This window comes from Mustelus asterias, chromosome 9 (genome assembly GCF_964213995.1).
Source record: "Mustelus asterias chromosome 9, sMusAst1.hap1.1, whole genome shotgun sequence".
In the NCBI taxonomy this organism is placed as follows: domain Eukaryota; kingdom Metazoa; phylum Chordata; class Chondrichthyes; order Carcharhiniformes; family Triakidae; genus Mustelus; species Mustelus asterias.
This window is the reverse complement of record NC_135809.1, coordinates 45022433-45038615: the sequence shown is the minus strand read 5'-3', so window position 1 is coordinate 45038615 and position 16183 is coordinate 45022433. Positions and strand designations below refer to the sequence as shown.

General features: G+C 41.9%; 1 protein-coding gene across 2 annotated transcripts in view; it reads right to left on the bottom strand.

Moving 5' to 3' along the window:
* The window catches only part of kiaa0930, a 78512-nt gene that overhangs the window by 34324 nt on the left and 28005 nt on the right, over positions 1–16183 (bottom strand). For both annotated transcript variants that reach the window (XM_078220118.1, XM_078220117.1), the window contains exon 2: positions 8392–8540. In XM_078220118.1, the coding sequence (XP_078076244.1) occupies positions 8392–8540 (149 nt within the window). The remainder of the gene's footprint in view (positions 1–8391; positions 8541–16183) is intronic.

Here is a 16183-nt window from a genome sequence, read left to right as displayed (position 1 = left end):
GTTAGAAGATGTGGTGACAAAATCTCCTTGTAACCTTCCCCCTCCCTGAAGCATTGCAGTGCTCGGACAACTCCAGCTCATTAACTCTGAGCCAAAGATCCTCAAGCTGCAGGCACTTGACATTCAATGGCATTACCAATGCTGAATCCCCCATCATCAACATCCTGGGGGTGGGTTATCACTGACCAGAAACTGAACTGGGCTAGCCATACAAATACTGTGGCGACCAGAGCAAGTTACTGACTAGGAATCCTGTGGCAAATAATTCACCTCCTGATTTCCCAAAGCCTGTCCACAAGTCAGGAGTGTGATGGAATACTCTTCACTTGCCTGGATGGGTGCAGCTCCAACAACACTCAAGAAGCTCAACACCATCCAGGACAAAGCAACCCTCCTTCCACAAACATTCACTCCCTCTCTCGACGGACAGTAGTAGCGTGTATGCCATTTACAAAATGTACTGCAGGAACTCACCAAGGTTCCTTAGGCAGCACCTTCCAAACCCACAACCACTACCATCTAGAGGGACAAGGGCAGCAAATACCTGGGAACACCACCACCTGGAAATTCCCCAAGTATTCACCATCCTGACTTAGAAATATATCACCATTCCTTCACTGTCACTGGGTCACAATCCTGGAACTCCCTCCCTAACTGCAATGTGGGTATACCTGCACCACATGGTCTGTAATAGTTCGAGAAGGCAGCTCACCACCACCTTCTCAAGGGCAATTAAGGATGGGTGATAAACGCTGGCCTAGCCAGCGATGCCCAGATCCCATGACGAATGAATAAAGAAAAAATAAACTTACTGCAGATGTGGTTGCTGTGGATCACACAGGCGTCCACCAGCTCTCAGTCAACACATCACTGCCCTTCCCTCATCATTTTGTACTTACTTACAGCTGAAAAAATATCAGGTTTAGAATATCACGTTTATCTGTAGTTATAGAACATAGAACAGTACAGCACAGTACAGGCCCTCGATGTTGTGCCAAGCTTTGTCCGAAACCAAGATCAAGCTATCCCACTCCCTATCATTCTGGTGTGCTCCATGTGCCTATCCAATAACCGCTTGAAAGTTCCTAAAGTATTATGGAGTTTAACAAATTGTGCTATTAATTTAATACTTAAATCACCCCAAAACTATTTGTTTAAATATGGTGGGTGTGAGAAATAGGAACGTCCCAATGATGTTCCTCTTTTAAAAAAATAAAAATATTCATGCACTGGGTCAGCTAATTGGTGAGACCAATAACCACAGAAACCATTTGAACAACCCTCAGCTACAAAATAACATGGCAGCAAAAAATATGACTGGTGAGAGAACAAAAAACCTTTCAGCACAATGTGTATTTTGAAGCTTGAATACATTTACTGAGAAAACTACACATTTTCCAGCGCTAAATGATTACAATTCAAAATGGAACTAATTAAAATCGATGAGAAAGAATTGTAGCCATTGCACTGTTCATGAATAATTATTAGAGTGCACTTATTCCCTGGACAATTACCACAAGAGTTGGATTCTCTGCACTACTGAATAATTTGCTGCTTTTACTGGATGGGGGCACAGCATAAGGGAGCTGTTTCCACGCAGGGTCTTCTACTGGAATTAACCTCGATTGCTGTCTAGCTGTGCCCACAACTTTAATCAGCAGGGAAATGCTGGACCTGCTTTATATTAAATAAAAGGCAAACAGTCAAAGTGCGCACCGTTTGCATGGTGGTCAGTGTTCAGAGTAGAAAGAGGGAGACAGATGCCCCAGAAACCATCCTGGAGTTATTTTCATGACACAAGTGAAAATTGTTGACCCAGTTCTATCATCTAGTATAAAATCAAACTATTTACTCATCATCCACATATTTGCTGCTCTATAACATGTCATGCTGTGGTGTTCCATCTATCAGCAAGTGCTGATATCACTCGCCCAGTGTCCCACCCTGTAATTTGCTTCAATATTCGCAAGTTGTTGGTGCCAGATTTAAATGAGGGGAAAAGAAGAAATCACTCTTCTGCTTTATGCCTCAATAACTTTTAAGTGAAGGCAACGTTTCAAAAAAAATCACACTTGAAATGCCATAATCTTTCAACGTAAAGCCGTTTAGATTACCACACAGAGATACGCAGTACCCTGAACAGGTCGACAACCTGCCACAATTACTCTGGGATCTTCAGGAATTAAGGAGTTTTAAAGTTTGAAGTTCTAAAGTTTAAAGTTAAAGTTTCTTTATTAGTATCACAAATAGGCTTACATTAACACTGCAGTGAAGTTACTGTGAAAATCCCCTAGTCGCCACACTCCAGCGCCTGTTCGGGTACACCGAGGGAGAATTTAGCACGACCAATGCACCTAACCCACACATCTTTCAGTGCAATGCACCTAACCCACACATCTTTCAGACTGTGGGAGGAAACCAGAGCACCCAGAGGAAACCCACATTCACAGTGAAATACACAACACAATTATTATGTCATCATTCGTGAGTCTGAGTGGTGAATATCAGAAGGAAAGTGGACTCATCATTAGTCGTTCTATTTGGATGAATGCTGGGACACAATTTTCAGATTCTAAAAAAGGTGTGATGTGGACTATTGCTTTGCAAATAATTAATCTGTCATGTCAGGTATGATCACACTAAGATTTAGGCATGCTGACCACATCATTGTGCTTACTTCCACAAAGAACCCATCAACTGAAGCACAGGATTAACAAGAAGTTGTTCAGTTCGTCGAGTTCACTTCTTTCAAAAAGCAGCAGAGATAACTTTTGTTCTGATTAAGCATCCCAATGTGCTTCACAGGAACGGAATCAGACAGATTCAGACAAGTTTGAAGGGCTGATTAGGCACTAAAAAAACGGACCTGCACATGGAGGTTCAAGAAATAGCTGAGGTATTAACAAGTGCTTTGCATCTGTCTTCACAAAAGAAGAAGATATTACTCAGTCCAGTGTTAGAGAGGAGGTAACTGTTACTCTAGCAGAATTTACAATTGAGGGAGGGATGTGTTAGAAATGCTATCTTTTCTTAAAATAGATAAGGTAGCAAGACTGGATGAGATGCATTCAAGGATATTGACGGAGGTGAGAGTGGAAATTTAAGAGACACTGGTGATAATCTTTCAATCTTCTTTAGACACAGCGGTGGTACTGAAGAATTGCAAATGTTACACAAATGTTCAAAAATGGGTGCAAGGATAATGCGGACAACAGTAGACCGTGCAGTTTGACTGGGAAACTTTTGGAAACTATACTTCAGGATAAAATTAACTTAGACAGGTGCAGGATAAGTAAGAAAAACAAGCATGGATTCATTAAGGGAAAACCATGTTCATCTAACTTGCTAGAGTTTTTTGCGGAGGTAACAGTGAAGGTTCATAAGCGTAATGCTGTTTTCCAAAGATTTTCCAAAGACATTTGATACAGTGTCACACAACAGACTTATGAGCAAAATTCTAGCTCCTGGAATTAAAGGGAAAGTTGGCACTTGGGTAAGAAATTGGCTTAGTGACAGGAAACAGGGAGTAGTGATAAATGTTTGTTTTTCAGATTTGTAGTGAGGGTCCCCAGGGGTCAGTGTTGGGAGCCTTGCTCTTCCTGATGTATATTAAACTGTGGTGTTCAGGGCATGATTTCAAAATTTGCAGATGATATGAAGATTGGAAATGTCAACGGTGAGGAGGATACCACTGTCTTTAGATCCTAGAGTTTATTGTTTTTTTTTATTTTCTGAGAAACAGTATTCCTTTGGTGGGCTAGCGAGACTGAAATATGAAATTCTTAATCAAAATGACACACACACCTTCATATCACTCCGGCTTGTTGTTTTCAAGGTAGTGTAAGCACATTTACTCAAACAACATGCCATTAGTACCATGTAAATCAATTACAGTTATTTGCATTTCATCTATTCAAAAGAACACAGACGTGTTAGTGGATTGGACAAACAAGTGGCAGGTGAAGTTCAATGCAGAGAAGTGTGAGGCAGGAAGAATAAAATAAAGGGAGAAACTCTAAAGGGGCTACAGGAACAGAGGGACCTCAGTATATATGTACATAAGTCATTCATGATGGTAGCGCAGATTGAGAGAGCAGTTAATGAAGCATAAAGGAAGGAAGTCATGTTGAACTTGTGTATGATGTGGAGATGCTGACATTGGACTGGGGTAAGCACCGTAAGAAGTCTCACAACACCAGGTTAAAGTCCAACAGGTTTATTTGATAGCACAAGCTTTCGCAGCATTGCTCCTTCTTCATGTGAGTGAAGAGTTGTGTTCACAAACAGGGCTTACATAGACACAGACTCAATTTACAAGATAATGGTTGGAATGCGAGTCTTTACAGGTAATCAAGTCTTTACAGGTACAGACAATGTGAGTGGAGAGAGGGTTAAGCACAGGTTAAAGAGGTGTGAATTGTCTCCAGCCAGGACAGTTAGTGAGATTTTGCAAGCCCAGCATAGTCGTGGGGGTTACAGATAGTGTGACATGAACCCAAGATCCCGGTTTAGGCCGTCCTCATGTGTGCGGAACTTGGCTATCAGGTTTTGCTCTGCGATTCTGCGTTGTCGTGCATCGTGAAGGCCGCCTTGGAGAACGCTTACCCAAAGATCAGAGGCTGAATGCCCATGACTGCTGAAGTATTCCCCGACAGGAAGAGAACACTCCTGCCTGGTGATTGTCGAGCGGTGTTCATTCATCCATTGTCATAGTGTCTGCATGGTCTCCCCAATGTACCATGCCTTGGGACATCCTTTCTTGCAGCGTATCAGGTAAACAAGGTTGGCTGAGTCGCAAGAATATGTACCTGGTGGATGGTGTTCTTATGTGAGATGATGGCATCCGTGTTGATGATCCAGCACGTCTTGCAGAGGTTGCTGTGGCAGGGTTGTGTGGTGTCGTGGTCACTGTTCTCCTGAAAGCTGGGTAGTTTGCTGCGGACAATGGTCTGTTTGAGGTTGTGCGGTTGCTTGAAGGCAAGTGGGGGTGTGGGGATGGACTTGGCGAGATGTTCGTCTTCATCAATGACATGTTGAAGGCTCCGGAGAAGATGTCGTAGCTTCTCTGCTCCGGGGAAGTACTGGATGACGAAGGGTACTCTGTCCGCCATGTCCCGTTTTTGCCTTCTGAGGTGGTCGGTGCGGTTTTGCGCTGTGGCGAATCGGAACTGTCGATCGATGAGCCGAGCGCCATACCCTGTTCTTATGAGGGCGTCTTTAGGTGTCTATTGTGATCCTCCTCGTCTGAGCAGATACACCAGGTACACGGTACATACTCTTGTGACTCGGCCAACGTTGTCTACCTGATATGCTGCAGGAAAGGATGTCCCAAGGCATGGTACATTGGTGAGATCATGCAGACGCTATGACAATGGATGAATGGACACCCTCGACAATCACCAGGCAGGAGTGTTCCCTTCCAAACATTCAGGCTCTGATCTTCGGGTAAGTGTTCTCCAAGGCGGCCTTCATGATACACGACAATGCAGAGTCGCTGAGCAGAAACTGATAGCCAAGTTCCGCACACACGAGGACGGCCTCAACCGGGATCTTGGGTTCATGTCACACTATCTGTAACCCCCACGACTTGCCTGGGCTTGCAAAATCTCACTAACTGTCCTGGCTGGAGACAATACACATCTCTTTAACCTGTGCTTAACCCTCTCTCCACTCACATTGTCTGTACCTTTAAGACTTGATTATCTGTTAAGGCTCGCATTCCAACCATTATCTTGTAAATTGAGTCTGTGTCTAGGTATGCCCTGTTTGTGAACACAACTCTTCACTCACCTGAAGAAGGAGCAACACTCCGAAAGCTAGTGCTGCCATATAAACCTGTTGGACTTTAACCTGGTGTTGTGAGACCTCTTACTGAACTTGTATATGACACTATAAAGCCTCATCTGGAGTACTGCATCCATTCTGAGCACCATACTTGAGGAAGGATATGAAGACATTGTAGAGAGTACAGAGGAGATTCACAAGAATAATTCCAGGGATAAAGAACTGTAGCTATGAGGATAGATTGGTGAGGTTAGGACTGTTTCCCTTGGAGAAAAGAAGATGGGTGAGAGGAGACTTGATAGAGGTTTTCAACGTCTGTAGGTGTCTATTGCGATCCTCCTCATCTGAGCAGATACACCAGGTACACGGTACATACTCTTGTGACAGGGTAAATAGTGAGAAACTGCTCCCACTCAAGACAGCATCAAGAACTAGAGGGCACAGATTCAAAATAGTTGGGAAAAGGCATAAAAGTGACGTGAGGAAAGACATTTTCCCCTAGAGAGTGGTTGGAGTCTGGATCGAGCTTCCAAAGAGGGTGGTGGAGGCAGGTTTGATCGAGGTATTCAAAAGGGTTTCTTAAAATAAAGCATGTGGAAGGTTACGGGGATAAGGCGGGGGAGTGGGACTCAGTAGAATGTTCTTTCAGAGAGCCAGCGCTGACTCGAAGGGCCACATGGTCTCTTTCTGCATGGTAAAGATTCTGTGATTCTAGGAAGCAGTGACTCAAGCTTGTTGTTTTTTGGACTTCTGAAAGGAACAACATACCATGAGGAAGTTACTTTTGCAGAGCCAGAAATAAAGTGCAGAAGTTGTTACAGACAGCTGAAAAATCCTAAAGGGTCTCCTGGAAGACTGGAGTTTTGTAAGTTACACAACTCTGCAAATGTCTGGCTGCTGGAGGATTAGGATTTTGTTCCAATTAATAGCCAGTAAGCAGCTTACTATGAACTGTGGCCTCAGAAAATCTCATGTGGACCTGAAATTAAGTTAAATTTTTGAAATATTACTCAGGCATTCTGCTCAAATACCCTGTACACAATTGGGGGGGGGGGGGTGGGGGGGGGGTGGAATGGGTTTGGTGCTTAGACACAATTTTCCCAATTAGCATTTAATCATTTTACACAGAGAATCATCAGATAAATGATGGAGCCTTAAACAATGAACAAATTAAACTACTTGTACTGCATGATTTACTTTATTTTACTTCCATCAGGCAAACACAAATGTAATTAGGATTTTTAAAAAATCGACCCTCTCCCTCCAGTCCTCAGGGCATTAATTGATGATCATTGGATAGGATGATAAAGATGATCTAGTCTTTGTCACTCTCAGGAACTCGAGCAAGCCTGGAACGTTCCAGCTGGGCTTTCTTTGGAGGTGGGTGAACAATTTCTTCAAATATCATCAATTGTTGCTGCACGTATGAACTCCCTTTTAATGAGAAATGGGCTGATCCAACAGCAGGCCATTTGCTGTTGGTGGGTGGGTTGGAGTCTCATCTTGGAGCATTTTTTAATTCATTCGTGGGACATGGGCGTCGCTGGCTGGCCACCATTTATTGCCCATCCCTAGCTGCCCATTTCAGAGGGTAGTTGAGAATCAACCACATTGCTGTGGCTCTGGAGTCACATGTAGGCCAGACTAGGTAAGGACAGCAGATTTTCTTCCCTAAAGGACATTAATGAAGGTTGGGTTGGGCTTTTCTGACAATGGTTTCATTGTCATCAGTAGATTCTTAATTCCAGATATTTTTTAATGAATTCACATTTCATTATCTGCTGTGGCGAGATTCGAACCCGGGTCCCGAAACTTTAGCTGAGTTTCTAGATTAATAGTCCAGCAATAATACCATCAGGCCGTCGCCTTCTCCTGATCCTGAACCCTAGCTTTCTACTTCCCTCCCAAATGGAAGAAGGAAAGAACGTTGTTTATTAGTTTGCACTGAACTGAATGGGAGATATTGTGGTGAAGTGGATAGCATCCCTTCCACAGAGCCAGACGTTCCAGGTTCAAGTACCATCCCAGGACTCGGTGGTGAAAGAAGATGCATTCATAATGCACCAAGCAGGTTGAGTATCGGTCTGCAAATCTTTCCAGCACTCACTAATGGCAGCTAGTAACAGCAGGAGAGATTGCTGCTTAGTTATGTGATGGAAAGAACATGTCACACTGTACCATTGTTTTCCATTGCTCCAGACTACAACATGCATGTAAAAGTTCCTTTGTCACAGGCACTCTGTGCAGAGTGAACTGTATCACACAACCTGCATTAAACTGAATATATAGGAGTCAAGTGAAATGGTACAATTTCCTCCCCTAGAAGGTTTTGCCAAAAGTTCTTGATTTCATTGGAGATTAATTAAATTGAGCAAATTCAAAATTATACATCTGTTGTTTGAAAAAGACGACTTTCTGGCAAATTCTTCTTGCCGCATCTTTATTTAGTTACTTAAAAGTGTTAGATCAATTGGCTAAAACTGAAAGAGGAAGTCCGAAGATTGCAAAGCCAGTTAACAGTGAGTTATTTGACGGAAAGGTTCAGAAGAACAAGGCATGAACTAATTTACATGGAATTTCTTTAATGTACTCCTCTGCTGGGCCTACCTGCTTTCCATCACCGCTGTCTGTACCAACAAAGGTCAGCTTTCGACGCACGTAGAACAACATATCATCCTGTCTCGAGGCCCATTTCTCCATGAAGTAAGTTGAAAACATCCAGGTCCAAAAGACAATCCGATCATCTTTGAAACAGCCTGGTAAGCAAATAAATGGTCTAAGTGGAAGTCTGATGTTGAAATGGTCAGTTTAACCAACATCTCATGTTGTTAACTTGGCAGCACTCCCTCCCCTCCCTGAAATGCTGTTTGCACAATACAACTTTTTCTCATAAGGTGGACCAAGACTAATTGAAAGCTGCATGCTCAACTGGGAATCTTTCAGCAATGATGGCAAGGATTCTGCTCTGACTGTTCCCTCACTGTGAAATACTAAAATAACTTAACACATTAATTTATGAAAACACTTCTGAACATTGTGGAAGACTGCCACATTAGGGAGAGTTACCATTCACTTATTACAATACTTCAGCTTTTCTTTACCATAAGAGGAACACACGCAAGTTAAATTTCATAATGCACTTCCTAAAAACATGTTGCCACGTGTGGTAAGGTGTTGACTCAAATGTACAACCCATAATTTCAGTTCACTTTTGGTAACTACGGGACTGCTATAGATGGTCTTACAAACAGCTTAATGTTCAATCTCCACGGACAGGTCAGACCTTTGTGATCTGTGTAAACCAGTAATCGGAAGTCAGAATCCTTTTGGATCCATGATAGCTATTAAAAAGGAACTCAGTTTGATTTTAAATGGAACTGCAGCATCAATGGCTATCTGACATTTACATATGGTATGAAGGCCATCAAAATCCATGTCAATACAGGATACTGGAATGGCCTTGGCTATCCCATGGTATCACGTCAACCTAACCAATATTTTAATATAAAAACTGCGTTTCTGATTCCAACAGATTCTATATTGGCTGTAATACAGATTGACCAGGAGATATTCAAAGATATCTTTAGGGCTTTTTTATTCCAATAAACTGAGCCTTTGCTACCAAGACCATTAGCTCAGAGCTTGGTGTAAACTGTTAAATGGGTACTTGGTACTAATGGGCTTTGGTTTTGCTTCTTTAAGAATATTTGTCTGTTGATTGGAGGAAGAATCCTTATGTGTCAAACAGACTTAAGTATGTAAAGACACGTACTATATTAAAGTTGATATACTTCTTGCAGAAAACAAAAAGAAATGGAGGTACAGTAATAAGTTAAAGAATATTGAAACAATAGTGTTGTTTCCAATTACCGAACAATGCAAGTTCCTAAACCTCCAGTAAGCAGGAAATAATAGAAGTGTAGAGGCTGGTATGAGCAATGCCACAGATTCCACCGCTGAAAAGAATAATAGACACTGACAACTTCTTCACAAGCATAATCCAATTGGACCATTACGGGATTGGACTAATCCACATCTACCCATTATTATAATGTAACCAATGATGACATTGGAATCTGTTATAATCTAACCAATGGCAAAATGATGTGGTGGTCAGCTGACCTGGTATAAATAGAAAGCAGATGGGGATTGTGGGAACATTTGTGGCCCAGGCTGTGACCCGAGTGTTGGTGTAATGAAATTTCTTTATTAAACCTCTCTCTTTGATTTACTTTCCTAAGTTAGTTCTTTTATTGCTTGCAACTGGAGATCCTTACTGCTGGATGAACTCCCAAGTCCATCTGGCCAGCTCTAGGACAAGCAGAATGAAAAACTTGACCATTTGAATACAAGATGTGAAGTTCCAGTAGAGGAATGCTGAGAAATGAAATCCTGCAACCTAAACCCAGCATCACCAACTATCGTTTCATTACTCACTTGTCACTTCCTTTCACTGCAAAGGAAGACTTCTAAAATTTGGGATCAGCTGGGAAAGTTTAGGGCTTTAGATCGGCTGATGGTGATTGTTTCTCCTCCAACCACTAGATGGAGGTAGGACATCTCCCTGCCCACCCATAGGTTTCCATTCAGTAGTTAAAAGAAGTGATCTAGGTCCCAGGGATCTGAAACCGTGGGTCATCTTGCAGTTACGTTAATGCTCCTATTCCCTCAGTGTAAAGGAAATAGCTCAGATGCTTCCCACACTATTCTCTTCCTGCGCTATTAAGTGTTTGTACTGACCCTTTCCCTATACAGTGAGCTAGGAAAATCAATCTCAAAAACAAGTCAAACATATCAGAATTTAAATAATAACAATACATTTGTCTCTCCTGGAATCTAGAAGTGACTCATGATATGTCCTTAATCTCTCAAAGTTACAGTCAAGGGGGCTGGTTTACAATGAATATTAATGGTGAAATAAACAAAGCCATAAATAGTAGTTGTTACATGAGCTGAACATGTCAGAACATTCATAGTGATGGGTCATGTTGTAGAGAGGGCGTGTTATACAGCTTCCCTGTTAATAAACAACATCAGAGGTCAGGAATAAATGATCTGTCACTCATGAATGAACAAAATGTGATCTCTCTAGTCTGCAGTATTTGTTCTTATAATAGCCTTACTTATGGGATTTTTAAAAAATCAAAATAACTGTTTTAAATGAGATATATTAATATGTTATATCATGTTGCTCTTCAAAAAGAACAACCAGTCAAATCCCATAATGGTCCAATTGACCCGAGTCAAATACTGCTCCGCTTGAATTCTGTCACAAGCTGCAATTTTTGAAACTTCATTCATTGACAAGGCCAGCAAATTATTGCCCATTTCTAATTGCCCTCATATGATGCAAGTACACCACAGTGCTGTAGAGGGGCAGAGTTTCAGGTTTTTGACCCAGTGACAGTGATGTGGTCCCCAAGTCGGGATAGTGTATGACCTGGGGTTCTCCCTGTTCAAAACTGATAAATAAAAGTAACATTAGCAACAAAATACATGATTGGATTCTGCATAAAAGATGGATTATTACTTAGTTGCCTATATAGTAAACACACGGAAAAGCCAGTCATCCTCCAGAAGCTCAGCTTGGAGGACCCAATTATACCTTGAATTACTGGGTAGATCTATGCTGAACCTTTTCCCACATATTCTTGCTTCTTCCTAATTAACCAATTGTAGGAGGTCAAGCTTGCATCTCCTCTCTTCATTTTGACTCTATTGTCCAACTATAACTTTCCCATTTGAGTCAAATGAACACATTCAGATAGAGCCTGGCACCCTTGCAGCACCCACTGGGGACACTGGCACTGGTCACCAGGCAGTGCCAAGAAGGTTCGGCCAGCAATCGGGGGGTGGGGCGGGAGGAGGCGGTGAGAGGCTGTAGGCTGGCAATGTCATGAGGGGGGGGTGGGGGGGAACCATTCCAATGGGAGGAGGCCTTGTCCATGGGGAGGGGAAATAAACAGGATCTCCTGGCGCACTGGGAGATCGGTGCGCATGCGCACTGGCGTCCTGAGCAGTATTCTGCCGGCCTCTCTGGTGGGATGAGGATATCTGCATTTGGACCTGCAGAGCCGAGGTGAGAAGAACTCATCCACCCCAAATGCTTTTCTATGCTGATGTCCTGTTGCTGAGAACTTTCAGACATCCATGGAGGGAACCCAGATTGACAGCATCTAGACTCACCAACTTTATCCTTTATTTTATAGTGTGTGTGTAGTGTATACTGTGTGTGTGTGTGTGTGTGTGTAATATATATATATATATATATATATATATATATATATAGTGTATACTGTATTTCATTCTGGATACCAGTCGGGAAGGTAAATAATTGACCATTTTGGTGAGTAAATAGAACTTTTACAACCTGTGGAGTAGTGGGACTCGATCATACGCACACTTCCCCCATTCTGTTCGTGACACAATAACTAGCCATTAAAAGGAGATATGTATTTATTTATTGTTCCAGGATACTTAATCTCAAGGCAAGTCAATGACCTCCAAATTTTACTGAACAATTCTTTCAATAAAAAACAGAATGCTGATTACAATATTCGAGGTGGTTATTCCCCAAATTTCAAAGAGGGATTTCTGTAAAGTGTTGTACTCTAAATAGAGCTTGCCTTCTTGTTGATAAGGAACACAGAAGAAATAATTATTCATACAAACAGGTTTCACAGAATCAAACAGCGCAGAAGGAAATAATTTGATCCGTCGTATTTGCATCATCTCTTTGAAAAAGCTATCCAATTAGTATCCATACCCTTGTAAATATCTTTTCAAGTATTGATTCAATTTCCTTAAAAAAAAATTGCTGTATCTGCTTCCATCTTTTTAGGTAATGCATTCCAGATCATAGAATCTACAGTGCAGAAGAGGCCATTTGGCCCATCAAGCCTGCACCGACAACAATCCCACCCAGGTCCCATCCCCATAATCCCACATATTTACCCTCCTAATCCAATTCCCCTGACACTAAGGAGCAATTTATCAGGGCCAATCAACCTAACATGCACATTTTTGGACCGTGAGAGGAAATCCACGCAGATACGGGGAGAATGTGCAGACTCCACACAGACAGTGATCCGAGGCTGGAATTGAACCCGGGTGAGGCAGCAGTGCTAACCACTATGTCAAAAGAGCTCCTAATTTCTCCCATGGATTGGTAATTATATTACAGTGCACTGCAGCATGTAAGATGACCTGATTTCTTTGGTGCCAGAACTCTTGTTCAGGCCTTTAACTGGTGTACAAGTCAACACTGACTTTTTCTGCTAAGATAGGCTATCCTCGCATTAGGAGTCAGGCCCAAGTTTTCACCTCAGCAGTGCATGTTTTACTGATAAATCAGCACGTGGGACCAGCAGGCCTCCAGGTTTAAGACAAGCCCAGAAAAAGCAGACCCCACACATGGCAAATGACAAACAGAAATCAGTTCTCCAGCAAAAAGAATTAAATGTAAAGCTGGTTTCAAGCTATAATTCATTTGCTAATTTACCAAGTAACTGCTACAGCAAGGAAATTCAGTGTTAGTAGAAAATCTGATGTGAGCATGGAAGGAGGAGGAATTCTTCCTGAAGAAAATGCCAAAGACTGGCCTGATCTTGAGAAGCATGTATCAGAATGGGTCCTCAAAAATAGTCAGAATGCAGTTCTGGTGACAATGTAACCAATGCCTATTAATGCATTTAATTGGGCGAAATGAAACACTGAGTCCAGCAAAGATTTCAGAGCAACAGCTAGTTGGTATGATCATCTTATGAAATGAAAATGTCTAGTATTGTGGCAGAAGACCAAGATCGCTCAGCGACGACCTAAAGACTGTGATGCCAAAATTACCAGTTTCCAAGAATTCATCATTGGGCAGTGGCAAAAACACATTGGCAACATGGATGAGATGCCCACGAATATGCCCTGCAGCCAAACTATGGAATGGAAAGGTTCAAAAGAAGTTTTAGTGAAAATGACAGAGGCAGCACATTCTCCCAGTGTCTGCATGGGTTTCCTCCCACATACCAAAGATGTGCAGGTTAGGTGGATTGGCCATGGTAAATTGCCCTTTGGTGTCCCAAATTGTGTAGGTTAAGGGTATTAGTGGGGTAAATACATGGGGTTACCGGGATAGGGCAGGGTGAGAGGTCCTGGGTGAGATGCTCTGGTGGAGAATCGGTGTGGACTCAATGGGCTGAATAGCTTCCTTCTGCACTGTAGGGATTCTATGAGAAAACAAGATTTAGAATGGTACTAGCCTGCATGGCTGATGGAATTAAATTAAAACTATGGTGCTTTTTAAATGGAAAATCATGTCAAACATGCATGGCGTTTTTGTGTCTGTCCTGACAATGTGGATAGGCAATAAGTGGAACGGATGTCCTGCTGGCTTACACAAAATACGCAGTTTATTAATGTGACACATTTTTAGATTGTATACAACTGATAAGATCAAGAGACCCCAGTGAAGATATAACAATACCCATGTTGCAGTTATACAAGGGGTCTAACATCCATAGTTACATTTTGCATATATGCCTCAACAAACCATTCAATGATTATGTTCACATCAAATGGAATAGGTGGATATTTGGTGGAGAACAAACCTTCACAAAAAAAAGTGGATATGCATGCTCCCCTATCTGCTGTTTTGCCTGATTTGATAATGAAATTGCAGATTTTATTAATGCACAAACTGTCATCAGATCATTTGGAAAATGTAGAATATCCAGTTTAATGTATGGACAGGAAGGTGATTTGTTACGGCGAGATGATTCTGAAACTGAAAATGCTAAATCTGATCCAGAGTGTGATTCTTACGATAATCCCAAAGCTAATATGATGCTGAATGAATTCTATGGATTGGTGCCAAAAGCAATGGTGTGACAAATGGCGATTGCTTACACCAACAGCAGTGGTTCACATTTTATACCTGCTGTTTTGAGGCTTCGGATGTCGAATCACATGCCACGATCTATAATAAATCTGGTTACTGTCCTATCAGTGGAAACAGTTTCTCCTCATTAACTTCTCAAAACCATTCATAATATTGAACACCTGGATTTGCCAAGTCAGCCAGTGGGAGCACTCTGACCTCAGTGTCAAGTCCCACTCCAAGACACCGCAAGAAAAACCAGAAATCCTCCGGCCCAGATGGTATTCCAGCTCTTCAAGGCTGGTGGGTTTTTTCTCATACCAAGACTCATGCAATGGGTTTGGAAGGAAAATTAGCTCTTTCTGCCCACCACCCGCCAACCAACTTCAGGAATGTGACACCTGTAACCATTTTCAAGAAGGGAGATAATTCATGCTTTGGGAACTATCGAGGTATCTCCCTCTTGTCCATAACAGGGAAAATCCTGACACGTATTCTCCTAAATCGCCTACTTCCTGTGACTGAAGAAATCTTCCTCGAGACAATGTGGCTTTAAACAGTTGCCCCAGGCCTTGCAAACGAGTGTCATTTCTTTTGAAATATTTCAAATTGTTGACTTCTACTTAAATTTTATAAACCTGGCCTTTCAGAAAAGTCTGCGCTTAGTACTGTTGGTGAATAAATCTAACATCAGATTGTCGAGATTTGTTCCATTAGCAATTGGAGATAAATGCAGGTTTGTGACATCCTGGTTAAGAACTTTATACATGGTCTATGGTAAATCTATGCAGTTAAAGACTAAAAGCTTAGTCAGCCTGGCATACCTCATATCTACAAAATCAATTTAATGCACCGTAGACTGGATACATCACGGATTGGCAAACAGACAAGCAAGAAAGCAGCCAGCATCATCAAGGACTCCACGCTGCCTGGACATATTCTCTTCCCCCTTCTTCCATCAGGAAATGTATACAAAAGTCTGAGAACACTTACCAATCAACTCAAGAACAGCTTCTTCCCTGCTGCCATCAGACTTTTGAATGGACCTACCATATATTAAGCTGATCTCTCACTTCACCCTATCTGTAACTGCAACACTATATTCTATCATTTCCTTCTCCCCTATGTACTCTACGAATGGTATGTTTTGTCTCTATAGTGCACAAGAAACAATACTTTTCACTGTATCCCGATACATGTGATAATAATCAATCAATTTAAATGTTCTGACTACTTTCTGTCACACTGGCCATGTTCACATTCCTTTCAGCCCCAAAGACACTTATATTTTTCTCTTTGAAACTTCAGGATCCCTTCGGTGTTGTTGGTGCTCCAGCAGATACAGTTCTTCAGTCAGGACTCTTGGAAATAAATGCTGTCTCCCTTTAAAATATACTGCTACACTCTGGATCCCCATATACATACGGCTCTATGCAATATACATGAATATCAACTTTGAACATTAATTTTAAACAAAACTGGTACTGACTGCACACCAACCACTTTTAAAAACACACCGTGTGCTTCAAC